The sequence below is a fragment of the Lissotriton vulgaris genome, chromosome 1_1, assembly GCF_964263255.1.
Source record: "Lissotriton vulgaris chromosome 1_1, aLisVul1.2, whole genome shotgun sequence".
In the NCBI taxonomy this organism is placed as follows: Eukaryota; Metazoa; Chordata; class Amphibia; order Caudata; family Salamandridae; genus Lissotriton; species Lissotriton vulgaris.
Window position 1 is genome coordinate 1,398,067,636 of NC_141685.1, and position 27,787 is coordinate 1,398,095,422.

The window sequence follows — 27,787 nt, forward strand, 5'->3', positions numbered from 1 at the left end:
GATGTTACTTGTTGTATCACATATCTGGATGCAATGACAGAAACACAGCAAAATACAAGTTGGCACACTATACTAAACACAGATTTTTAGCGCAAGTGTTTAAAAGCCACACCCCTAATTAGTGGTCACGCCCCTTTGAGAGACCCCCCAGTTTTTTCATCCCACTTAAAGCCCTGGCTACAGCTGTTTTTTTAATAGAGAGAATGCTGGTACTGGTAGTCAACCCTACATGACTCTGTACGTTCCCTTTCACACCCACACTGCCTCTTTTATTTATTTATCTTTCCACTGAATTCTCTCATAGATGATTATAGGTTGATAAGCTTCTTAGGAAGAAACCTTGAGCCTTGCTGCCCCTCCTCCCCGCCTACACACTGGGTTCTCTGCCAATCACCCTTTTGTAATTTTCCTCAGAATCAGAGGTCACGCCATCTATATGAGTCACTTACCAGCTATATAAGGCGGAACCCTCCTGAGCAACACCAGCCTGAGCAGCTGGGATCGAAGATCCAGCCTGAGCAGCAGAGGCAGTAGATCCAGTCTGAGCAGCAGAGGCAGTAGATCCAGCCTGAGCAGCAGAGGCAGTAGATCCAGTCTGAGCAGCAGAGGCAGAAGATCCAGTCTGGGCAGCAGAGGCAGTAGATCCAGTCTGAGCAGCAGAGATCGAAGATTCAGCCTAAGCAGCAGAGGCAGTAGATCCAGCCTGAGCAGCAGAGGCAGTAGATCCAGTCTGAGCAGCAGAGGCAGAAGATCCAGTCTGGGCAGCAGAGGCAGTAGATCCAGTCTGAGCAGCAGAGCATGGAGGACCCATGGAAACCGGTGAGTGTGAAGCAATTGAGGTGAGTTTGAGTGACACGATAGAAGCGGTGGTGGGACAATGGAAGAAGTGAGTGGGAGTGACACAACAGAAGAGGTGAGTGTGAGTGACACAATAGAAAAGGTGAGTGGAACAATGGAAAAAGTGTGTGGGAGTGACTGCACGAGTGAGGGTGTTCTTCACTCTTCAGTGTGGGGTTGGTGACTTGCCTATGGGGTCTTCAGACCATGGCTTCCTCCAGTGGAGGTGTGTCATCACCTGCGTGTGTGATGGGGCTGTGGAGCTTGAGTGGCATCAGTGAGGGCCGGGGCTCTTCAATGTTCTGTGTGTATGGTGGCGTTCCTCAGACCTTATCCTGGGTGTGAGACAGGTGCTGCTCGAGGTTGTGATGCGTGTGCTTCACTAAGAATGGAACGCAAAGAATCTTATATAGCGCATTATGCCAAGGCGTCAAAGCACTAGAAGCAACAGAAAGAAGCATTCGCTAAATTCATGAGAAAAGACAACATGCTATTACGGAATAGAAGAGAGCACGTTTTTAATTGCTTCCGAAAGGCATAAAAAGAGTCCAGACTAGCAATTTGAGTGGGCAGGGTGTCCACATTTTGGCATCCGCTACAGAAAAGGAGCGGTCGCCCCATCCAGCTTTCCTAAGTTTTGGAATAGATAGTCATCTTCTTAAGGCAAGATGACCTCGGATGTCTTTGTCTTTCGGGAGTGTACCAATGAAAAGCTGTTCTGAGAGGCACAGACCTTTGCTGGTGTAGAACCTGAAATACCATGAAGAGCGCCTTGAATGTCTAACAGGAAGTCAGTGAAGGGAGCGCAAACCCTCCCTTTCTGAGCGATGTTTGGGGACATTCAGAAGCAGGTGTGCAGCCGCATTCTGAGTGACCTGCAATTTGATGAGCGATGACACTTCTGATGTGTAAATATAACAAGGCGTTCCAATAATCAAGGCACCATGGGCCATATCAACAACCATTAGAGATAAACAATGCTAAGCGCGTTTAGCAATATTTATCCTATCGCTGGATTTCATCGCCGGGATAGCGCTGTATCCACAAAGCTTTTCACAACAGCGATAAGAAATCCAGCGATAGCGGGGAAATCGCCGTTTTGCAGGGAACATCGCTGGTTTCCCAGCGATATTCCCTGTAAAACGGCGATAACATTGCTTATACTACCCTGTGGTCGTATCAGCATTTTCCACCCCTTATGTTAAGCATAGGTAAGTCAGGATTTTAGCAGGTGTTAGTTTTTGGCGAAAACCACAGTTTTCGCCAAAATCTAACGTGTGCTAGAATCCTGTGGGCTGCCTTGTAAAATTGCGATGTAAACATCAGCAATATTTTACATGGTAGTCCATCCGGGGTACGCCCAGTGACGCCCACTTTGCATCTCAAAGGGAGGCATCTGGAAAGAGGGTGCTAACATGCGAATATGCATGTTAGCACCCTCTAGTAAATAGGACAACAGTTTTGAGATAAAGCCCTTGTTAATATGCCCTCATGTTTTAGAGCAATTGCTACTGCCAATCTAGGCTCCACCAGAAGGAATGCAAATATTTTTTAACGGATTTTGATTATATGAAAACAGGAGCTTACAGTTCTATTGACCTGTGTGTCAAAAGTGAGAGAATTGTCAAAAATGACACCTACGTTTTTGCCTGAGGCCACAGGGGTAGGTAATGGGCCTCACATCTCAGGCCACCAGATTTCTGATGATACCGATTGCTGTGCTCCAAAAACCAGGATCTCGTCTTATCGGCATTTAATTTCAGATGATTTTCCTTCATCCAGGTACTAACACTGACCATGCAGAGTTTAATCTTGTCAGCTGTCCCAGGCAAATCATCAGTTAAAAGGAACAATGATTTGCAAATCGTCTGCATAAGACAGCACCTGGAAGTCAAACGACCTCACCAGTCTGGCCAGGGGTGCAACATATGTGTTAAAAACGGTCTGAATGAGGGAGGTCCCCTTTGAAACTCCGCAGGGAAGCTGGAAAGGATCAGCCCTGAACTTGCCACAGCTGACGGCATGAGTCCTATTAGTCAGAAATTACTCTAAAAGTTCCAAAGCCGTATCCCTCACATCTGCCTAATGCAGTCTTTGCACCAGGTGGGATATCGTATTGAATGCAGTTGACAGATCCAGCGTTACCAGAATAGCAGCACCTAGCCGATCTACCTGGCAGCGTACAGAATTTGCAGCGGCAATCAATGCCGACTCCGTGCTATGACCACTGCAAAATCCATTTTGTGGGGGGTCTAAAAGATCATGTGCAGTTGTGAACAGGCACGGTGCGTTCATTGGGGCGTGGGGGCGTAGCCCCCCCGCCCGCAGCTCCCTCGGCGTCTTTGAACTTAAGTAAACTGAATCAATTTACTTAAGTTTAAAGATGCCGAGGGAGAACTGACAATCATATCAGTCAGCATAACGTCGGACCGCCCACCCCCTTCAGAGTCTAAAGGGAGTGGGCGGTCTGGCATCATGTTCACTGACATGATTGTCAGACCAGTGGGGGGCAACAGGCAGCAGCACAACACAAGTGCGCATGAGTGGGAACGGAGGGCGAATTTTCGTGCCGTGCCCACTCATGCGCACTAGTGTCTGCTCAGCTGGCGCATGCCCATTAGGAGAGCGAGGGTTGAGCAAAGGCTCAAACCTCGGTCTCCTAATGGGCGGGCGGGCGAGTAGTAATTGTGCCCTAAGCCAAGCCTGGCGCTGCTGGCAGCGCCAGGATTGGCTGAGAGTGAGTGGGTGTAGGCGCCAACACTGACCCGAGGCGGCGCGGACCGGACCTGCTCAGGTAGGAACAACCACTACATTTTTGGAGGCTTAACATATTTACTTAGTGTGGGGTTATGAAAAACATCTAAAGAAAAGTTCTCAGTAGCTGAAGGATTTGTACATTTGATGCAAGTTTGCAGTTTCCCCCTTACGCTATAAAATATAGATGGAAGGGACCCGTTTTTCGCTCTATCGGCTTGTTCTGACTCGTTTGACAAGAGAGTCTTGCTGACATTTCCCCCCACCAACCATGTTAAAAATACAAAAGTGAATGGCTAAAAGTGCTTATGGTCTCCGAAGGCATTGCAGAGGCCTCCTCTCGGCTGCGCCTTGCTAACGCCATCGCCCCTTCTTGCCCTGGTGTCTTCATAGCTCTGTCGCCTTGAGGGGAGGAGGGGGACAGGGCTCTGTTCCAAAGTTCGTGCCTTTTCGTAATCAAGTGCTATTCATCAGAATGCCCGTCTTATTATAGATTATCATTTTTATTTTTGAAATATCTTTTCATCAAGAGATTGTTCTCAGGCATATCATTTTACAAAGAATTCCCCCACGCTGTTACAACATCTTATATTTACAATCCTCAAACCACCTTTCAGCAGTCCCAACTCGCAACTCCTCACCCTCACTATGAGGAATAAATTAAGGGGCAAGAAATGCGTTGAAGATTGATACGAGTCCTGCAAAGGCCAAATGAAACAGCACTACGAGGACATGAGATGTTCCAGGTTCACTCTTTGAAACTGCACGAGGGTTTGTGGTTCCCTTTAAATGTTTGCCAGCATTTACCACATTTTAGAGTTAAGTGAACTCTTCCACCAAGCGGGATTTCCATAACCTGAAGCAGATGAGTCCATGTGGCTGTACTTTTGTAGTGCGTTCTGTAAAATTTAGATGAGTAAGAATTACACTACTGTGCGCCTACAGCATTGTTGGCTGGCTACTTGGCTTTTGGTTTCATTTGTGGCACTGGCAGCAGATAGTTTAAGACCCTGTATGCCTTTGTGAGCAGTGCAGAGTGCACGCCCCCACAGGTAGGTCTGGTCGCACTCACTCCATAGGTAGGTGGGGGTGACGCTTGGTTTACTAGTGTATGTTACACACACACGCAGGTTAGGGTTTATTTTATTTTTATTGAATGCATTTTTATATAGCACAGACTTTATCTGAAGGTGTCAGAGCGCTGTACAATAGAAAGAGTCGTCGTATGTGCAGACAGCAGGTGGGGCCCAGGCACAACCTTACTCCACGCATTTAGAGTGCGCACGCACTTTCCACTGGGACACAGTGAAAGTGCGCAGAAACCAAAAATCACTACCTCCAATTCACATTCACAAAGCAAAAAGTTTAGGGGTGAATCTGCCAGAAGGGCCAAGTCCAACAAGGGTATATGCTGCACTAGTGAGAGTGCTCTCCAGACTTCAGTGTGTGACACAGTCAGGGGGTATATGCTGCACCAGTGAGGGTGCTCCCCAGACCCCAGTGTATGACACAGTCAGGGGTATATGCTGCACTTGTGAGGTTGCTCTTCAGACCCCAATGTATGACACAGTCAGGGGTATATGCTGCACTGGTGAGGGTGCTCTTCAGACCCCTGTGTATGACACAGTCAGGGGTATATGCTGCACTGGTGAGGGTGCTCTACAGACTTCAGTGTATGACACAGTCAGGGGTATATGCTGCACTAGTGAGGGTGCTCTTCAGTCCTCAGTGTGTATGACACAGTCAGGGGTATATGCTGCACTAGTGAGGGTGCTCTTCAGTCCTCAGTGTGTGACACAGTCAGGGGTATATGCTGCACTAGTGAGGGTGCTCTTCAGTCCTCAATGTGTGACACAGTCAGGGGTATATGCTGCACTGGTGAGGGTACTCACCAGACTTCAGTGTATGATACAGTCAGGGGTATATGCTGCACTAGTGAGTGTGCTCTTCAGTCCTCAGTGTGTATGACACAGTCAGGGGTATATGCTGCACTAGTGAGGGTGCTCTTCAGTCCTCAGTGTGTGACACATTCAGGGGTATATGCTGCACTGGTGACGGTGCTCTTCAGTCCTCAGTGTGTGACACAGTCAGGGGTATATGCTGCACTAGTGAGGGTGCTCTTCAGTCCTCAGTGTGTATGAAACAGTCAGGGGTATATGCTGCACTGGTGAGGGTGCTCTTCAGTCCTCAATGTGTGACACAGTCAGGGGCATATGTTGCACTGGTGAGGGTGCTCTTCAGTCCTCAGTGTGTGACACAGTCAGGGGTATATGCTGCACTGGTGAGGTTGCTCTCCAGACTTCAGTGTATGACACGGTCAGGGGTATATGCTGCACTGGTGAGGGTGCTCTCCAGACTTCAGTGTATGACACGGTCAGGGGTATATGCTGCACTGGTGAGGTTGCTCTCCAGACTTCAGTGTATGACACGGTCAGGGGTATATGCTGCACCGGTGAGGGTGCTCTCCAGACTTCAGTGTGTGACACAGTCAGGGGTATATGCTGCACTAGTGAGGGTGCTTTTCAGTCCTTAGTGTGTGACACAGGCAGGGGTATATGCTGCACTGGTGAGGGTGCTCTTCAGTCCTCAGTGTGTGACACAGTCAGGGGTATATGCTGCACTAGTGAGGGTGCTCTTCAGTCCTTAGTGTGTGACACAGTCAGGGGTATGCTGCACTAGTGAGGGTGCTCTTCAGTCCTTAGTGTGTGACACAGTCAGTGGTATATGCTGCACTAGTGAGGGTGCTCTTCAGTCCTTAGTGTGTGACACAGTCAGGGGTGTATGCTGCACTAGTGAGGGTGCTCTCCAGACTTCAGTGTGTGACACAGTCAGGGGTATATGCTGCACTGGTGAGGGTGCTGTCCAGACTTCAGTGTATAACACAATCAGGGGTATATGCTGCACTAGTGAGGGTGCTCTTCAGTTCTCAATGTGTGACACAGTCAGGGGTATATGCTGCACTGATGAGGGTGCTCTCCAGACTTCAGTGTATGACACAGTCAGGGGTATATGCTGCACTGGCGAGGGTGCTCTCCAGACTTCAGTGTGTGACACAGTCAGGGGTATATGCTGCACTAGTGAGGGTGCTCTTCAGTCCTCAGTGTGTATGACACAGTCAGGGGTATATGCTGCACTAGTGAGGGTGCTATTCAGTCCTCGGTGTGTATGACACAGTCAGGGGTATATGCTGCACTGGTGAGGGTGCTCTTCAGTCCTCAGTGTGTGACACAGTCAGGGGCATATGCTGCACTGGTGAGGGTGCTCTCCAGACTTCAGTGTATGACACGGTCAGGGGTATATGCTGCACTGGTGAGGTTGCTCTCCAGACTTCAGTGTATGACACGGTCAGGGGTATATTCTGCACTGGTGAGGGTGCTCTCCAGACTTCAGTGTGTGACACAGTCAGGGGTATATATGCTGCACTAGGTAGGGTGCTTTTCAGTCCTTAGTGTGTGACACAGTCAGGGGTATATGCTGCACTGGTGAGGGTGCTCTTCAGTCCTTAGTGTGTGACACAGTCAGTGGTATATGCTGCACTAGTGAGGGTGCTCTTCAGTCCTTAGTGTGTGACACAGTCAGGGGTATATGCTGCACTAGTGAGGGGGCTCTCCAGACTTCAGTGTGTGACACAGTCAGGGGTATATGCTGCACTGGTGAGGGTGCTCTCCAGACTTCAGTGTGTGACACATTCAGGGGAATATGCTGCACTGGTGAGGGTGCTGTCCAGACTTCAGTGTATGACACAATCAGGGGTATATGCTGCACTGGTGAGGGTGCTCTACAGACTTCAGTGTATGACACGGTCAGGGGTATATGCTGCACTGGTGAGGGTGCTCTTCAGTTCTCAGTGTGTGACACAGTCAGTGGTATATGCTGCACTGGTGAGGGTGCTCTTCAGTCCTCAGTGTGTGACACCGTCAGGGGTATATGCTGCACTAGTGTGGGTGCTCTCCAGACTTCAGTGTATGACACGGTCAGGGGTATATGCTGCACTGGTGAGGGTGCTCTTCAGTCCTCAGTGTGTGACACAGTCAGGGGTATATTCTGCACTGGTGCGGATGCTCTTCAGTCCTCAGTGTGTGACACTGTCAGGGGTATATGATGCACTAGTGAGGGTGCTCTCCAGACTTCAGTGTATGAAACAGTCAGGGGTAGCTGCACTGGTGAGGGTGCTCTTCAGTCCTCAGTGTGTGACACAGTCAGGGGCATATGCTGCACTGGTGAGGGTGCTCTCCAGACTTCAGTGTATGACACGGTCAGGGGTATATGCTGCACTGGTGAGGTTGCTCTCCAGACTTCAGTGTATGACACGGTCAGGGGTATATGCTGCACTGGTGAGGGTGCTCTCCAGACTTCAGTGTGTGACACAGTCAGGGGTATATGCTGCACTAGGTAGGGTTCTTTTCAGTCCTTAGTGTGTGACACAGTCAGGGGTATATGCTGCACTGGTGAGGGTGCTCTTCAGTCCTCAGTGTGTGACACAGTCAGTGGTATATGCTGCACTAGTGAGGGTGCTCTTCAGTCCTTATTGTGTGACACCGTTAGGGGTATATGCTGCACCAGTGAGGGTGCTCTCCAGACTTCAGTGTATGACACGGTCAGGGGTATATGCTGCACTGGTGAGGGTGCTCTTCAGTCCTCAGTGTGTGACACAGTCAGGGGCATATGCTGCACTGGTGAGGGTGCTCTCCAGACTTCAGTGTATGACACTGTCAGGGGTATATGCTGCACTGGTGAGGGTGCTCTCCAGACTTCAGTGTGTGACACAGTCAGGGGTATATGCTGCACTACGTAGGGTGCTTTTCAGTCCTTAGTGTGTGACACAGTCAGGGGTATATGCTGCACTGGTGAGGGTGCTCTTCAGTCCTCAGTGTGTGACACAGTCAGGGGTATATGCTGCACTAGTGAGGGTGCTCTTCAGTCCTTAGTGTGTGACACAGTCAGTGGTATATGCTGCACTAGTGAGGGTGCTTTTCAGTCCTTAGTGTGTGACACAGTCAGGGGTATATGCTGCACTGGTGAGGGTGCTCTTCAGTCCTCAGTGTGTGACACAGTCAGGGGTATATGCTGCACTGGTGCGGATGCTCTTCAGTCCTCAGTGTGTGACACCGTCAGGGGTATATGATGCACTAGTGAGGGTGGTCTCCAGACTTCAGTGTATGAAACAGTCAGTGGTATATGCTGCACTGGTGAGGGTGCTCTTCAGACCCCAGTGTATGACACAGTCAGTGGTATATGCTGCACTGGTGAGGGTGCTCTTCAGTCCTCAGTGTGTGACACCGTCAGGAGTATATGCTGCACTGGAGAGGGTGCTCTCCAGACTTCAGTGTATGACACGGTCAGGGGTATATGCTGCACTGGTGAGGGTGCTCTTCAGTCCTCAGTGTGTGACACAGTCAGGGGCATATGCTGCACTGGCGAGGGTGCTCTCCAGACTTCAGTGTATGACACGGTCAGGGGTATATGCTGCACTGGTGATGGTGCCCTCCAGACTTTAGTGTGTGATACAGTCAGGGGTATATGCTGCACTAGGTAGGGTGCTTTTCAGTCCTTAGTGTGTGACACAGTCAGGGGTATATGCTGCACTGGTGAGGGTGCTCTTCAGTCCTCAGTGTGTGACACAGTCAGGGGTATATGCTGCACTGGTGAGGGTGCTCTTCAGTCCTCAGTGTGTGACACAGTCAGGGGTATATGCTGCACTAGTGAGGGTGCTCTTCAGTCCTTAGTGTGTGACACAGTCAGGGGTATATGCTGCACTAGTGAGGGTGCTCTTCAGTCCTTATTGTGTGACACAGTCAGGGGTATATGCTGCACTAGTGAGGGTGCTCTCCAGACTTCAGTGTGTGACACAGTCAGGGGTATATGCTGCACTGGTGAGGGTGCTCTTCAGTCCTCAGTGTGTGACACAGTCAGGGGTATATGCTGCACTGGTGCGGATGCTCTTCAGTCCTTAGTGTGTGACACCATCAGGGGTATATGCTGCACTAGTGAGGGTGCTCTCCAGACTTCAGTGTGTGACACCGTCAGGAGTATATGCTGCACTGGAGAGGGTGCTCTCCAGACTTCAGTGTATGACACGGTCAGGGGTATATGCTGCACTGGTGAGGGTGCTCTTCAGTCCTCAGGGTGTGACACAGTCAGGGGCATATGCTGCACTGGTGAGGGTGCTCTCCAGACTTCAGTGTATGACACGGTCAGGGGTATATGCTGCACTGGTGATGGTGCCCTCCAGACTTTAGTGTGTGATACAGTCAGGGGTATATGCTGCACTAGGTAGGGTGCTTTTCAGTCCTTAGTGTGTGACACAGTCAGGGGTATATGCTGCACTGGTGAGAGTCAGGGTATATGCTGCACTAGGTAGGGTGCTTTTCAGTCCTTAGTGTGTGACACAGTCAGGGGTATATGCTGCACTGGTGAGGGTGCTCTTCAGTCCTCAGTGTGTGACACAGTCAGGGGTATATGCTGCACTGGTGAGGGTGCTCTTCAGTCCTCAGTGTGTGACACAGTCAGGGGTATATGCTGCACTAGTGAGGGTGCTCTTCAGTCCTTAGTGTGTGACACAGTCAGGGGTATATGCTGCACTAGTGAGGGTGCTCTTCAGTCCTTATTGTGTGACACAGTCAGGGGTATATGCTGCACTAGTGAGGGTGCTCTCCAGACTTCAGTGTGTGACACAGTCAGGGGTATATGCTGCACTGGTGAGGGTGCTCTTCAGTCCTCAGTGTGTGACACAGTCAGGGGTATATGCTGCACTGGTGCGGATGCTCTTCAGTCCTCAGTGTGTGACATCATCAGGGGTATATGCTGCACTAGTGAGGGTGCTCTCCAGACTTCAGTGTGTGACACCGTCAGGAGTATATGCTGCACTGGAGAGGGTGCTCTCCAGACTTCAGTGTATGACACGGTCAGGGGTATATGCTGCACTGGTGAGGGTTCTCTTCAGTCCTCAGTGTGTGACACAGTCAGGGGCATATGCTGCACTGGTGAGGGTGCTCTCCAGACTTCAGTGTATGACACGGTCAGGGGTTTATGCTGCACTGGTGATGGTGCCCTCCAGACTTTAGTGTGTGATACAGTCAGGGGTATATGCTGCACTAGGTAGGGTGCTTTTCAGTCCTTAGTGTGTGACACAGTCAGGGGTATATGCTGCACTGGTGAGGGTGCTTGTTAGAAACGGGACCCTGGCTGGCCAAGACTCGCGTCGAGGTCAGTCAGGGATCACCATTCCTAAGGTCAGGGCAAGGGAGTTACTCGCCAAGATAACCCCTACTCGCCCTCTAGGTAACGTGGCGCGAGCAGCAAGGCTAAACTTGGAGGCGATATGAGTTAAGTATTTGCGCACGCACCCCAGCAACAACACCCAAGGCCCACCACAAAGGAAACTCCACACAAGGGTATATATAAAAATAGCCTTTGTATTCCAATAAACATACATTAGATAAAACACACACTTTACATTGTGCCAGAGGCACGGGCAGAATTTACAAGGGATATTTACAAGACAGGGCCACCTGGACCGGGGAGCCTCAACAGGCTCCGGCAACAACTGCGGCGTGGTGGGATCCCCCTCCCTCTGGGGGACCCAACTCGAACTTGGCCCCACGAGCCTCGGGGCTCGAAATCACAAGCGCGAGGTCGCGCTACGGGGGAGGGGCGGACACCGACAATGTGTCCCGACGCCCCTCTCCCTTGTCTGCCACTCACCGGGTTCTTTGCCGGAGGTCCGGGGCTCTCCTTCTCTGTGGAGCCTCCAAGGCTCCCTCGCACTCTTCGCCTTTGGTCCCGAGGCCCCGCCTACAACCAGGCGGGCCGCGGGCACTTCCGGGTCGCGCTGCTGAGGGCAGCCAGTAGCAGCGCGGCCCTGGGGGACGAGGAGGCGGCACTTCCGGGTCGCTCTAGGCAGCGGCCCGGCAACGTTTTAAATACTCCTGGGCTGCTTCGGTGATTCTCGAGAGGTGGCCTCTCTCGGGAATTAAATAAAGAGCGAAGTGCCACGAGCGGCACAAATGCGAGGTGGGCACTCGCTTGGGGGGCATAAAAACGGCACCAGGTCCCTGGTGAGGTGGCACTCCAGCGGGGCAAACGCCGGGTGGGCACCGGCTTCCAAGAATAAAGCGCTCGGAGCGCTATCAGTAACATAAAGCGCCATGGAGCGCTACGGCCCAAAAGCACAGCGCTCTCCGGCGCCAAGGGTCCAAACAAAGCGCTCTCAGCGCTTAGCGGGAAAGATAAAGCGCTAGACAGCAAACACAGCGCCTCCAGGCACCATAAGCCCTATTAAAGTCCAGCAAAAGTTCTTCCAGGGGTCCAGGGGCTGGGCAGAGCCCAGGGGAGGCAAGCCTTCCCCTGGGCCCAAGCAGCAGCACGCCCCTGGCAGATTCAAGCAGCAAACAAGAACATTTTCCTGGGGTCACAGCCCCTCTTTTATACACCTTTTCCCTTTTGTCTGTGGGTGCAGGGTGGGGGCAGAACCAGTCGCAGCTGGTCTGAGAGCACTGTTGATGGCTCAACCACCCCTTTCATTCATCAGGCAGGCTAGGGTCATCAGTCGCACCACAGGGGGCGGAGCCAGCATTGTGTGGGGAAAACCCAGCCCCATTCAGGACACAGGCGCAGCCCCTCCCTCACATCAGCATGCTAATCTCTCCATTCACCACCGGGGCAGACCCACACAGATTCCTGGAGCCTGGCATCCCAGCCAGCTCCAGCCAATCACATGCCAGCACCTTCACAGCACATACACAGTCATGTCTAGAAGTAGCACTTCCGCACAAGACACAACCATGTCACATACATCGTTGCGAAGCATTCACTCTCACGAGTTCGCACATACCAAACTTGACCATGCACGCCTCCCGCATCAGGAACTACCAGGGACACAGACATTCCCCATGCATTCCTATGGGAGAGCAGGCCAATCTCACACACGCACTCAGGGAGAGCACGCACTTTACACTGCGCCACAGTGTCAAAGTGCGCAAAGACCAGAAATCACTAGGCAAAAAGTTCAGGGGTGAACCTGCCAGAAGGGCCAAGTCCAACACAACCCCCTTCCAGCCAAAACGCAGGGGAGAACAATCACCACCGTGATGGACTTCCCTGCTTGGGGCGATAGAACACGGACGCGGGCCCGCACTGCAGGGACACCCTCCGGTTCTACGCCATGTCTATCCGTAAGACAAGCACCTTCTTAAAAAAAAAACAGGCCCAACTAGGCTACCCCACTGGTACTCCTTAGTTGTCCACGGCTAGGACCAGGCCCTAGGCCATCCAGATACCACTGGTCCCTGCCAATACATAGAGTGGGGGGTAGTAACCCCTGGCCTACAATAGCCATTCTCCACTCCCTTTCTCAGTGTAGTTCCAAACTACCACTGATCCTCCAACCTAGGGTCCGCACCCTCAGGCTGACCAGAGGTCACGGGCAAGAATGCCCCACCCTACCTCTACTTCTGAAGCACCCTCCAGAACACAACTCTCCCACCAGTTCGGGACCTTGCTCCCTCAGCAGCAGTGACCACGGTCAGACCAGCACAAGATCGGTGTAGTGAGGCGTTGCACTTTGCGGGTTGCCAGATGCGGCGCAGGCGGCGGCTCACGGACCGCGTCGAGACGGGGACGGCAAGCGGCATAGGCTGCGCGGCCGAAGGCAGACGCGGCTCAGTGCGGGGCCTACAGGACACCAGGCTGGTCATGACAGAGTCACAGCTCCCCTAACTGGTCTACCACCTGGGATTCAAATTCACTCCTCCTTCAGCAGCAAGGCAACCACTGCAGGTCAATCCCCCATACAGCTTACCCGGTTCCTTCTCTTCAGGCAGGAGTTCCTTCAGGACACTACATACAGTTGCCCTTACGTCCAGATCCGGACACACCGGCTACTGGCTCCCCAACCGAGGGACGTACCCCTTTGGTCAGATGCCTGGCGCACCAGGACTTCCTTGAGGGTGACACATAACTAATGTGTCGTGTACAAGTCTGCCTGACACTCAGGACAGAAGTGGCATCACCCTGGTCACTCCTTGGCGACACAACCCTTCTGGTTGGCCCCTGACCCACTGGTTACTCCACTGGGGAACCTATCTCCCTCGCACCCCTCCATCTGGACTGCTGCACCCTCCCAACTGGAGCGGTACTGCCAGATAACAGAACTACTAGAGCCCTGCTTACAGGCGCTCCACGTTCTCTCCACACTGGGAGATCTCCCTAGAAGGACGCTCCATACGGACATGCTAGGCTCCCTCACCTGGTGTTCCTAAGAAGAAAACACCCAGACTACGAAGACCAGGCTTGTGCTCCTCTGAGCCACTTCCACCACACTGGGCTGGAAGACCAGAACCTTTCCTTAGGGTCACTCCCCAACAATTAACACAATAGCACAGGGGCAGGGGAAACTCCCATGAGCTTCAGGCCCACCCATGAAATCCTGTTCACTGATGTTCTACATTCTTCAAACACTCTGGGAGATCTTCCTCAAATGACCTATTGGTACAGCCTAGGCCCCCGACCTGACGTTCCCTTCAGAAACATTCTAGGCCCTGACACTGGGTTTTGGGCACCTGGAGACATGCAGTCCCACCCACTCCTTCTCCTCTGAGACAGGACGTGAGCCCCTACACCGAGACCTAGCTGGGCTACACTTAACCTCTTCCACCACACTGGGCTGGAAGACACCTCAGCCACTCCTTTTGGAATCACTCCATCCCCTATGCCTCTCTCCTCCCAGAACATTACCAACTCCAAACATCTGTCTCTAAATAGACCACAGAAATCAAAAGCAGGCTCCACTGTCTGCAGACGTTCTTGGGAAAAGTTTAACACACGGAACTTTGGTATCTGAGCAAAACAAGAGTACACAAGCATTCAGCAAGCTCCCCATCCAGAGAACTCACACACACTTGCTCAGTGCAACACAATAGAGCAAAAATCACATTAGCCACCACCTGTGGCAGTCCCTAGGCCAACTGGCCTCTCTAGGGCTAGGACGCCCTGTGTCCAAAGTCAGGGTCCTAAACGTGGCAGTTGCCCACAAAGTGCTGGGCAACTGGTGCAAGCAAGGATGGGCCAACGTGGGAGCCTCACAGGCTCTGAGCAAAAGCACTGTCCCCCAAGAGCCTCTCTGGGCTCTGAATAAACAAATGGCCCCTGAGCCCTTCGTGGGCTCTCAGTAATCAAAGTGCCCCCTTGAGCCTCTCAGGCTCTTACTTCAATGAAATGGCGCCACGAGCCTCTCGGGCTCTTCAACATCAATGCGCCTTGAGCCTCTCAGAGCCCATCAACAAAGGGGGCTTAGGCGTCGGAGTCCCGCTCGGGGGACTCTAAAATCACAAGATGGCCCCAAGAGCCTCGGGGAGCTCCACAGACACGAAGATGCCCCAGGGGCGAAGATCGGGCTACATGGAGGGGGGGGGGGGCGGACACCGGCAATGTGTCCCGACGCCCTCCCTCCCTTTCAATTAAACACCACGGGCCCCCACCCCCACTCACCGGGACAGGGGGCGGGAGCTCCTCTCACTCTCCAGGCAGCGCGGGCACTTACTCGGCAGCCTGGGGCTCTCCAGCTCTGCAGGCGGAGGCGGCTCGATTCCTCTGGGCTTCTCGGTGCCGGTAACCACGGGGCTCTCCCTCCTGGCAATGGGAGCCCCGGGCAGCCATTGAGCCATCACTCGGCAACCTCTCCTCCCTCGGGCCGGGACGGGCCCTCGTCAGCCAATCCTAGCGCGGCTTCCTGAAGCGACCCGGAAGTCCCGCCTACAGTCAGGCGCGATGCCGCCTGACTTCCTGTTTTGCCCGCGGCTGCGGCGGTGATTACACGGGGCAATGCCGGGTGGGCACCGGCTTTAATTAAATTGTTCAGCGAGGTGGGCACTCGCTGGGGGCAAGAACAATGGCAACAGGTGCGGTGTAGGCAGCCGCGAACCAGCGGCAACACGCAGGGTGGCACCTTCTTTCCCCACGCAAAATGCGGGGCGGGGAAGCGCCAAAAGATCGGCAAATGAACGGGCAAATGCCGGGTGGGCACCGGCTCTCACAAATACAGCGCTCCAACAGCTGATCAAGCGCTCCCAAGCGCTATAGGCAAAAATCCAGCGCCTCCAGGCGCTATAAGGGCAAGACACCGCGCTCCACAGCGCTAGGGCAAAGAGCAGCTCTCCCAGGCGCTTTAGGGCATTCCACAGTCCAGCAAAAGTCCATTAGGAGTCCAGGGGCTGGGCAGGGCCCAGGGAGGCAAGCCTTCCCCCGGGCCCCAGCAGCAGCATGCCCCTGGTCAGATTCAAGTTGGGAACAAGAACATTTTCCTGGGGTCACAGCCCCTCTTTTATACACCTTTTCCCTTTTGTCTGTGGGTGCAGGGTGGGGGCAGAACCAGTCGCAGCTGGTCTGAGAGCACTGTTGATGGCTCAACCACCCCTTTCATTCATCAGGCAGGCTAGGGTCATCAGTCGCACCACAGGGGGCGGAGCCAGCATTGTGTGGGGAAAACCCAGCCCCATTCAGGACACAGGCGCAGCCCCTCCCTCACATCAGCATGCTAATCTCTCCATTCACCACCGGGGCAGACCCACACAGATTCCTGGAGCCTGGCATCCCAGCCAGCTCCAGCCAATCACACGCCAGCACCTTCACAGCACATACACAGTCATGTCTAGAAGTAGCACTTCCGCACAAGACACAACCATGTCACATACATCGTTGCGAAGCATTCACTCTCACGAGTTCGCACATACCAAACTTGACCATGCACGCCTCCCGCATCAGGAACTACCAGGGACACAGACATTCCCCATGCATTCCTATGGGAGAGCAGGCCAATCTCACACACGCACTCAGGGAGAGCACGCACTTTACACTGCGCCACAGTGTCAAAGTGCGCAAAGACCAGAAATCACTAGGCAAAAAGTTCAGGGGTGAACCTGCCAGAAGGGCCAAGTCCAACAGTGCTCTTCAGTCCTCAGTGTGTGACACAGTCAGGGGTATATGCTGCACTGGTGAGGGTGCTCTTCAGTCCTCAGTGTGTGACACAGTCAGGGGTATATGCTGCACTAGTGAGGGTGCTCTTCAGTCCTTAGTGTGTGACACAGTCAGGGGTATATGCTGCACTAGTGAGGGTGCTCTTCAGTCCTTATTGTGTGACACAGTCAGGGGTATATGCTGCACTAGTGAGGGTGCTCTCCAGACTTCAGTGTGTGACACAGTCAGGGCTATATGCTGCACTGGTGAGGGTGCTCTTCAGTCCTCAGTGTGTGACACAGTCAGGGGTATATGCTGCACTGGTGCGGATGCTCTTCAGTCCTCAGTGTGTGACACCATCAGGGGTATATGATGCACTAGTGAGGGTGCTCTCCAGACTTCAGTGTATGAAACAGTCAGGGGTATATGCAGCACTGGTGAGGGTGCTCTTCAGACCCCAATGTATGACACAGTCAGGGGTATATGCTGCACTAGAGAGGGTGCTCTTCAGTCCTCAGTGTGTGACACAGTCTGGGGTATATGCTGCACTAGCGAGGGTGCTCTCCAAAGCTAGATGGGTGACAGCCAATCTAGTCAGTGCACATAATGAGTGCACCAATGAATGAGCTTTTAAAACCTCAGTGTGTGACACGTGGTCACGGAAACAGATTCTATGCTGCACAAGTGAGGGTGCTCTCCAGACCTCAGCGTGGGCAGTGCAATTAATGACTGCACCAGTGAAGGTGCTTTTTTGTTCTCAGCGTGTGCCGGGGCCGTTCAAGGCAGGAGCTCCAACAGTCAGAATGTTATTAAATTGTGGGAGGAGCTGAGAATGTGATGCACACATGAGGGTGTTCTTCAATCCTTTATGTATGACGGTGGATCTGAGAAGTGCAAAGAACGTGCAGCACAAGTGAGTGTGATTCCCTCCCCAGGGTGTGATAGGGACCCCTCTGAGGTCCACACAATGTGCTGCTCTTGTGAACGTGGCCTAATGGTTTATCAGTTCCTAGTGTGTGCCAGGAAGTCACCAGGGTGCAGACTGCGCGGTAACATTAAGGTGACGCTTCAATCCTCAGGGGTGCATGACGTGGTGCTCAAGTAAGGATGTTCTACAATCCTCAGTGTCTTCCATGGGGGGGGTCTCAGTGGTTCAGAGGATGTGGCCTTGCAGTGAGAGTGTTTTTCAATCTTCTAAGTGTGGTAGGAGTGCACATGACATGCTGCCCAGGAGAGAGTGCATTTCTTGCCGGGGAAACTCGGGGTGCAGGAAATGGGCTGCACTTGTGAGGGTTCTCTACAGTAGTACTTGTGCAACCGATTTGCATACAATACACTCCACTAATGAAGGTGCTGTTCAGTCCTCAGTGAGTGGATGTCAGATGTGGACATGTTTTGCTGCTTCATGGAGGGTCTCTTCACATCACGTGGCAGGGACCGAAGTCCACTTCTCAGCAAGGCTAGAGTTGTCAGGAAGTCCCTGAAATCCACGCAGTGTCCCATGGTGCACGCCTGGGAGCCGCTGCTGGAGATACTGACTCACATTTCGTAATGCACCTGATTCAGGAGTCATTTGGACCCTTTTCTGTGATCCGGATCACATCACATCACATGTAATGTGCCTTTTTGTCATGTTGCTTCTGGTCCTCATTTTGTGTAATGCCCCAATATGGTTTTAAAACATGGAAAATCCTACCTCTTCCTGGTCGCAGAATGTAGACAATTATGGTATTGAATCAATGACTTGAAGCATATGGGAGCTTTGGGGCCGATAACGAGTCTGGCGGTCTTTGACTGCCGGAATCTCCATGGCAGTTTTCCAAGGCCGCCATTTGGACCATCCACAGTGGCGCAAAGGAAGTGCCGTTCCCTGACGGTGGCGCAGCGAACAGGGGTATCCAATATGGAAGGCAAGACTGCCGCGGTCTGCTGAGCATATTTCGAGTTTCCCCACCGTCAACATTTTCATAGTGGTGAGCCCTCCATGAAAAAGCTAGTGGTGGAGAAACATAGGGGGCCCTATGGGGCCCCCAAGCCCTTGCCACCATGAGAATGCATTCAGGGGGCACAACATGTGCCCCTCTGTTTGCATGCACCCCAAGTTCCAGCACGGCATGGACTTCACAGTCCATGCAGTTCTGGAAATTCTTTTGCGTTCCACAGCAAAAAAAAAGCCCGCCAGACACAAGTTGTACTCGTAATCTGGCGGGTGAGACCATGCACAGCTTCGGTGGTGCTGTGCAAGAGCAAAGCTGCCGCAGCATCACCAAAGTCGTAACCAGGCCCTTTGTTTTCAGCCACTGATATGGTGTCAATGAGGCAGCACATTGTGTAATCCACCGACCATAGTGTAATAGAGGGGGTCAGAACCATATAGCAACCACCTCCACTCCAATGTCTCAATTTGTTTTCTCTTCTCTCACAGACACTGGTGACCGACAAACTTTGTCTGAGGCCTGGCAAGACTCTAATCATTGAGGGCATTGTACATTGTCAGACCGAACGGTAAGAGTTGGGGTATCTGGGGTGAAGGGGTGGAGGGCTGGCGCCTGTTGGTGGGAGGGGTGGAAGCAGGGAGCAGACAGGACACCTGGAGGCGGAGAGTATGTATCTGTGTCTGGTGAGGAAAGATAAAGTATGGACGTGCAGGGGATAGGCATTTTGGGGCATCCGGAGGGGCAATGGGGAAAGGCTGGGGTATTTAGAAGCAGGAGGTGTGAACTGCGAGTAAAAAAGTCTTAAAAATTTCGAGCCAACCTGGCGGACATTCTCCAAATTGATTCCGTAGACTTTGCGCTCCGCTGGGCACCACTGGTGGCCTACTTATCCAGGGGCTTGCCTTCTGCAGTTTGTCCGCCAACAGTGCGGGCTATGCACCATTACAGCTTTAGCGGCCTCCTCTTAGAGACGGTGAGCCTTGGCAGCTATTCCGAATGTATTATGGACTTATCTGTGCACCGCCATTACTGCCTATATCACAGCCTATTTCTATCTTTGTTATTTACTAATTTACTTCTTTTACTTTTATTTTGTCACCACCGGATGGGGCGGGAGGGGGGTGGGGGGATACTGTTGGTTTGGGTGGGGGGTTACTTGTTCAGGACATCAGCATAATTCACCCAGTACGGGACGGTGACCAGCTCGGGGACTTTGCGAAGCTGAACCCACCATAGCTGCTTCTGTTGACACCCGGGCAGTTGCCCGCCCTTTGTACTATTAAGATTGCAGTCTTTTGTATTTGGTCACATTTGATGCTCACTAAAAAGACAACTTTGAAAAAAAACATTTTGAGACAAAATGTAAGCAAAGTATCTTTTCTCCTTTAGCTTTAACATCAACATTGGACAGGACCTCAACACCCTTGCTTTGCACATCGACGCTCGCTTCCACTTAGGCGCCGAAATCAATACCATCGTTCTCAACTCCCGTCACAACGGCAACTGGGCGGAAGAGGTCCGCTCCTATGTCTTCCCCTTCTGTCAAGGACAGAAAATGAGGGTAAGTGTTACGGCAGGGTAGTGGCAGAGGCTAGAAACCGAACCAGACTGCCAAACATGCCCTGAATTCCTGCATTCCACATGTTCCCAAACACAGGCCCTTCTCTCTCTTTTAGCCCTCTCACACTTCACTAGGTTGTCATCTTCGTCAAGTGCACTCAGTGCTTTAAATGGAAAATAATAAGTGCAGGTACTCACCAAATTGAGATGTGGACCAGGGGGCAGGGCTTGGGGGGGGGGGGCTTTGGGGGGTGGGCTATGGGCAGTGAAAGGGATCCGGCCAGGGGCACACATTTAATGTGATTGAGATTGAATTGGAATGCAAATGTGCATAATGATACTAAAGTATTTCTGGTATATTTTGATTATTTAATTTCACTTATATGTACAAAAGGGTACATTTATCATTAAAGTGGGCTTCTTTACTAAACCTTGATGCCCAGTGCTGTGCTACAGCATCACTGTCACCACCTTCCTCCTCGCTCTGGCTGCTGTACTCCGCTATGCCAGCAGGAAGCCTTTCCTTCGATTTTCTAAGAGTCAGGAGATAGGCCTGTTAGCAGGCCCTGCCCACACGCCTACCGTGCTTTTGTCAGGGCTTTAAGTGTGCCGGGTCTAGCCGATGCTCAGCACCAGCAGTTCTAAAAAGCAGGTGCCGGAACGGGTCTCTATCGGGCTCTCCATTCATTTTTGCCCTCACCCTCGTTGGAAAAAATTATCTTAACTCTGCAGCAGGGCCACCCTTCACTGCCTTAGATGTACATTCAAAGTGACTCGTTATACTTCTTACATAGTCTCATAATTTTAGAACTGGAGAATTTTCAATATTATATACAACAAAGCCAAAGTTGTTGCTTTTTTGATCTTCTGCAACTTACAGCCATTGACAAAGTGAATAGTGCTGGCTTGATGTAGGTGTAATATTACACCAGATTCTGGATGCAATGACAGAAGCAGTAAAATACCAGTCAATTCAATTTCAATTTCAAAAAGCTTTATTTGAATTGTAGAAACAAATTCATAAAAGCATACAGATAAAAATCACATTTATGAAAGACTAGTCTAATACAGCTTAAATGACTACGTATTATTTATACATTTAAAAAAACAAAAAAGTCTGTTAAAAACTTTTTAAAAGAGTAAAAAGCATAATAAAAATACAACTAACAAGTATAGGAATTCATTTTAGGTTGTGAGCATTTTTGCTACTGGGGACGTAGGGGTACAAAAATTCCGGTTAACATCGTTTTTCTAAACCTAACAATTGCTCTCAAGAAAGAGGATACAATACCAATGGTGCACTGATTGTCTAAGGATCTTAATGTGTCATATACCCCTCTAAAAGACCTCACGCCCCATAATACAAGCAAAGGTTTCAGCAATTTCTTCCTAGGATGACTGTAAAAAGTGCAAAAGAAAATACAATGTATATTTGACTGGTATGAAACATCATCACAAGGACAAGTTATTTTCTCTTTTGACCAGTCATTGCACTGTGGGAAGGTAACAAGTCTGTAAAAGATTTCTAAACGGAAGTAGGTCAGGAGCATACGATGGAAAGGGGGTTTCTCAATCAAAAGGTACAACTGGATCCCCTCATACACTTTTATCAGATTGTGCTCCATTACTGTCTTCTTGCATCTTTCTTCCCGCCATCCTTTGCTCTCAAGATGTTGTATGAGGGATTTTTAAGGGCAGTTCTGGACACACTCTCCATACTATCTGGGTTGGAGAAGTATTCAGGATGCCCAATTTCATACAACACATTTTTAACATAAGTAAACCATTTGATGTTAGTGGCTCCATCGCATGCCAAACAATCTTTTATTATCTCTCTTTTCAGGCTAGTACATGGATTAACCCACACATTGTGCCATAATAAGACCAGGGCTAATTTGATGATGTCCGTAACATATGGCAGAGCCACTTCCGTGTGTGCCACATAAGTTGCCGTACTCTTTGGGACGGCCAGTAGGTACCGTAAAAATCGATTCTCAATACGTTGTATAGCCTTCAATGGCTCGATCCCCCAGAGACTGACCCCATATGTCCCGGTAGAAACACATTTGGCCTTAAAAATCTGCAGTAACTCCCTTATTGGCCTACCACCTAGTTTTTTAGCGAAATTTATCAGGGCGCCAGAGGCTCTGGTAAATGCCAGAGCCCTGGCAGTTACTGCGGGTTTCCATGAGCCCTTTCTCTCAAACTGTACACCCAGGTAACAGAATCTGTCGGCAAGCTCTACCCGTCTACCGTCCAGGGAGATCAGACAGGGTGTTCTTCTTAGAAACGTTTACGCGGAGTCCTCTATTTTTCATGAATTCCGCAAATTTCAACACCGCTTTTTGTAGGCCAACCTTAGTCTGGGACAGGATTGGCGCGTGTTGGACTTGGCCCGTCTGGCAGGTCCGCCCCTGAAGTTTTTATGGTATATGTAACCTGGGGATGGTGATTCCCCCTCTGAGTGCGTGTGAAGAGAGAGCGACCTACCCTTCCATAGGAATACATGGGGAATGGATGAGTCCTCGGTAGTTCCCGATGCGTAGGGTGTGCAGGGTCAAGTCTGGTATGTATGAACTCGTGAGATTGAATGCTGCGCAACGGTATATGTGGCATGAGTGTGTCTAGTATAGAAGTCCCCCTTTTGGAAGTTGGCATATTTGTGGAATGTGTGCCTGGCGTATGATTGGCCGAGGCTGGCTGGTGAGCCTGGCTCCCAGGATCTGGGAGGGTCTGCCCCGGTGGTGAATGGAGTGTTTAGCATGCTGATGTGAGGGGAGGAGTGAGCCTGGGTCTGCTTGTGGATTGACTGTCTGGTTTGAGTGTCATGAATGAGGCTGGGTTTTCCCCAGACAATGCTGGCTCCACCCCCTGGGGTGCGGCTGATGTTCCTAGCCTGGCCAGTGTAAAGAATCCCCCCATAACCAGTTCCAGCTGGTTCTCTCCCTGACTGCCCCTTCAGACCAAGAATGTGTGTATAAAAAGGGTGCTGTGACACTCTGTACTTGTTCTTGTTCTTAACTTGAATCTGCCAGGGGCTGCTGCTGCTTGGGCTCAGGGTTGGCTTGCCTCCCTGGGCCCTGCCCTACTCCTGGACTGCTGATGGTCTTCTCCCTTGTAGGGGCTGCTGTGCTCCACCTGAGGTCCTGGACTCCCTATGGACTTTGTATTTCTGCAGCTAGCGCTGGGGGAGCGCTGTCCCTTCTGCCCAGCACCTGGAAGCGCTGATCCCTGCCCTCTAGCGCTTTGGGGCGCTTCATTCGTGTAATAGCGCTGGGAGCGCTATATTCCCCAAGCCGGTGTCCACCCGGCATCCGCCCCGTTCCACGGAGGTTTTACACCCCTAGCGAGTGCCTACCTCGCTTATCCCCCCGTATTGCCGTGTTCTTCGAGGGAGCCCACTCCTCGTCATTTCCCCCGAGTTCACCGCCGCCGCCCGGGACCCTCGTGACGCCGTCCCCGGGCCGCGCTGGTATTGGTCGCCGGCCCGGGATCCCACCGTACCGTCATCCTCCAGGCCGCGCCGCGATTGGCTGCCAGGCCGAGAGGAGGAGAGAGGCCGGCCCATGGAGCGCGACGACGGAGGAGCAGCGGGAGCCGACTCCGCGCTCCTCCCTTGCCCAGGAGAACTGCCGCTTCCCCCCCGGGGCCCCCAGGGGCGAGTGGGAGCCCCGGAGAGCGAGGAGAGACCGGCGCGTCCACCGACCGGTGAGTGCAGCAAAGAGGAGGGGCGTCGGGGCACATTGCCGGTGCCCGCCCCTTCCCACCAGTGAATCCCCTGTTGTGCTCCGTGGCCCCGTGGGGGCCCCAGTGATGCCGGGTCCCCCGAGGGGGGCCCCGCCTGCCCACACCCTTTCTTCCTGAGCCCGGAGAGGCTCCACCTTTGGACTTTGCCCCACCGAGCCTGCGAGGCTCCCAGTCCACCTCATGCTCCCCGAGCCGGGAAGGCTCTAACGAACGCGTCCCTGTACCCTTGAGCCCCGAGAGGCTCCACCATTGCCCCTTGTCTCCTTGAGCCCCGAGAGGCTCCACCACGTGTCCCTGGCCCTGCCGAGCCTGCGAGGCTCCGCCCCCCTGTTCTCGAGCCCGAGTGGCTCCCCTGGTTGGCGCCTTTTCTCCCCGAGCCTGCAAGGCTCCCACGATGCCCTTCAGCTGCCCAGCACTTCGTGGGCAGCTGCCACGTTTAGGTTTGCCCCTGGCTACCTGCAGCCCGCCCTGAACATCGAGACTCTTGGGCGCCCTTGCCCCAGGAAGGCCATCTGGCCTATGGGGTGCTACTGACTAATATCAATGTGATGCTGAGAATTATTATGTGTTGCCCTGCTGAAGGGGGCCTCTGTTGTGTTATGTACCTTGTCCCTTCCCTACTGAATACCCGATGTCCCCTGTATGTGATTCCTGGTCAGAATGGGTTCTACTGCTAGTGCTAGGAAGTTCCCAATCGATATGTCTACACCCGGCAGGGGCCCTTGGGCCCTGCCCTGTACCCTTTTCCCTTATAACCCCTGCCGTGCCTCGAGCACATTGTAAAGTGTATGTTCCTATGTGTCCTTCTTAATACAAAGACTATTTTCATATATACTTGGTGTGGAGTTCCTTTTGTGGGAGGCCCGGGATGTTGTTGTTGGTGGGTGCGTGCGCAAATGCTTCACACATGTCCTCCGAGATAGGCCGGACTGCCCACGCCGCGTTACCTAGAGGGTGAGCAGGGGTCGACTTTACATAGGAGTGGCGGTCTCTGACTGGCTGTGGCGCAAGCCCTGGCCGGCCGGGGGTCCCATTTCCTACACTGGTGGCTAGCGGTGGGATCCGGACTTGTGTTTGCGCAGTACCACAACGATAACTGGCCTCCCTACAAAACTCTGTATTGTAAATGGTCGCAAAGAAAGGAGATTATTGTTATTAGGAGGTTACTTAAATGTCCGTTCTGTGAAAAATGTGTTCTGGTTAGGTGGCCCTAGCTCGGGAGGGTAGATCAGCTCCCTAGTGCAATGTGTTTTCTGGATTCACCAGAAGGGTGGGATCCAGTGGTGGCAGCGTAATTGTGTTCAATGTGTATGGTCCCTGTCCCTTCCCTGGAGTAATGGTACCTGTGCCACATGGGGTCAGGTCAGGTTGCTAAAAATGTCTGTTCTGTGGAAAATGTTTAAAGATTAATAGAAATACCCGTTCTGTGGAAAGTTTTGAAGGTTACTTAAATGTCTGTTCCGTGGAAAAATGTGTGCATGTATACTGTGAGTTAGGTGTCCCTAGCTTGGGAGGGTAAATCATCTCCCTAGTGCAATATGGTTTTCTGGATTCACCAGAAGGGTGGGATCCAGTGGTGGTTGCGTAATTGTGTTCAAATGTGTATGGTCCTTGTCCCTTACCTAGAGTAATGGTACCTGTGCCACAAGGGTCAGGTTGAGGAATCAGGGGCGGTGGAAAACTGTCTTACCAGTCTAGGGGACGGTGTGTGGATGAATGTTGAGGTGTGCTGAGTAATGGAGTGTAAGTTCTCTGGGATTTGGAGCTTCCTGAATCAACAATAATCCTGTCCTTCCTTACCCCGCTGAATGTGTTTGATGCATCATGTGTTCCGTACACCGCTGAATGTGTTTGATGCGTCAGGTGTCCCCTCTTTCCCCGCTAAATGTGTTTGACGCATCATGTGTTCCGTACACCGCTGAATGTGTTTTAGGCGTCAGGTGTCGCCCTGGCTGAATTTATGTTAAGTTGTATCCCGGACAAGGAAGACCTGCTGGCGCTGCCGCGGCTTGCCTTGGGGAGAGCTGAACACTGAGACCTGCTGGCGCTGCCGCGGCTCATCTTGTTGAATTTAGGTTAGGTTGTATCCCGGACAAGGAAGACCTGCTGGCGCTGCCGCAGCTTGCCTTGGGGAGAGCTGAACCTTGAGACCTGCTGGCACTGCAGCGGCTCATCTTGTTGAATTTATGTTAAGTTGTATCACGGACAAGGAAGACCTGCTGGCGCTGCCGTGGCTTGCCTTGGGGAGAGCTGAACCTTGAGACCTGCTGGCGCTGCCCGGCTCATCTTGTTGAATTTATGTTAAGTTGTATCCCGGACAAGGAAGACCTGCTGGCGCTGCCGCGGCTTGCCTTGGGGAGAGCTGAACACTGAGACCTGCTGGCGCTGCCGCGGCTCATCTTGTTGAATTTATGTTAAGTTGTATCCCGGACAAGGAAGACCTGCTGGCTCGGCCGCGGCTTGCCTTGGGGAGAGCTGAACGCTTCGTTCCCAGGTGGAAGACCAGTGGAGGGAGGAAGTTCCAAGACTGGTAGGAGAGTGTGTTCTGAGGGTGTTTCTCCTGGGAGAGCGCGGAACCTCAGAAGTAGAGGTAGGGTGGGGCATTCTTGCCCGTGACCTCTGGCAAGCCTGAGGGTGCGGACCCTAGGTGGAAGGAACAGTGGTAGTCGTGGCTACACTGAGAAAGGGAGTGGAGAATGGCTATTGTGGGCCAGGGGTTACCACCCCCCACTTCGGATTAGCAGGGACCAGTGGTATCTGGGTGGCCTAGGGCCTGGTCCTAGTCATGGACAACTAAGGAGTTCCAGGTGGGTAGCCTGGTTGGGCCTATGTCTTCATAATTTTTTTTTATTTTTTTATTTTTATTATTTTTAGTCTGTGTATGTCTATCGGTCCATGTGGCGTAGAACTGGAGGGTGTCCGGCAGTGCGGGCCGCATCCATGTTTTATCGCCCTGCAGCAGGGAAGTCCATCACAGTAGTGATTGGTCTACCCTGCATGTGGGCTGGGAGGGGCATGTGTTGGACTTGGCCCGTCTGGCAGGTCCGCCCCTGAAGTTTTTATGGTATATGTAACCTGGGGATGGTGATTCCCCCTCTGAGTGCGTGTGAAGAGAGAGCGACCTACCCTTCCATAGGAATACATAGGGAATGGATGAGTCCTCGGTAGTTCCCGATGCGTAGGGTGTGCAGGGTCAAGTCTGGTATGTATGAACTCGTGAGATTGAATGCTGCGCAACGGTATATGTGGCATGAGTGTGTCTAGTATAGAAGTCCCCCTTTTGGAAGTTGGCATATTTGTGGAATGTGTGCCTGGCGTATGATTGGCCGAGGCTGGCTAGTGAGCCTGGCTCCCAGGATCTGGGAGGGTCTGCCCCGGTGGTGAATGGAGTGTTTAGCATGCTGATGTGAGGGGAGGAGTGAGCCTGGGTCTGCTTGTGGATTGACTGTCTGGTTTGAGTGTCATGAATGAGGCTGGGTTTTCCCCAGACAATGCTGGCTCCACCCCCTGGGGTGCGGCTGATGTTCCTAGCCTGGCCAGTGTAAAGAATCCCCCCATAACCAGTTCCAGCTGGTTCTCTCCCTGACTGCCCCTTCAGACCAAGAATGTGTGTATAAAAAGGGTGCTGTGACACTCTGGACTTGTTCTTGTTCTTAACTTGAATCTGCCAGGGGCTGCTGCTGCTTGGGCTCAGGGTTGGCTTGCCTCCCTGGGCCCTGCCCTACTCCTGGACTGCTGATGGTCTTCTCCCTTGTAGGGGCTGCTGTGCTCCACCTGAGGTCCTGGACTCCCTATGGACTTTGTATTTCTGCAGCTAGCGCTGGGGGAGCGCTGTCCCTTCTGCCCAGCGCCTGGAAGCGCTGATCCCTGCCCTCTAGCGCTTTGGGGTGCTTCATTCGTGTAATAGCGCTGGGAGCGCTATATTCCCCAAGCCGGTGTCCACCCGGCATCCGCCCCGTTCCACGGAGGTTTTACACCCCTAGCGAGTGCCTACCTCGCTT

The 27,787-nt window shown here is 52.3% G+C and overlaps 1 protein-coding gene across 3 annotated transcripts in view; it reads left to right on the forward strand.

The window, feature by feature from the left end:
• The first annotated feature begins 483 nt into the window (after positions 1 to 483).
• Positions 484 to 27,787, forward strand: part of LOC147750577 (16 kDa beta-galactoside-binding lectin-like) — an 83,727-nt gene continuing 56,423 nt past the window's right edge. For all 3 annotated transcript variants that reach the window (XM_086966997.1, XM_086966986.1, XM_086966991.1), the window contains exons 1-3: positions 484 to 819; positions 18,968 to 19,047; positions 19,869 to 20,040. In XM_086966997.1, coding sequence (XP_086823123.1) covers positions 799 to 819; positions 18,968 to 19,047; positions 19,869 to 20,040 — 273 coding nt within the window. In that variant the 5' untranslated portion in view covers positions 484 to 798. The remainder of the gene's footprint in view (positions 820 to 18,967; positions 19,048 to 19,868; positions 20,041 to 27,787) is intronic.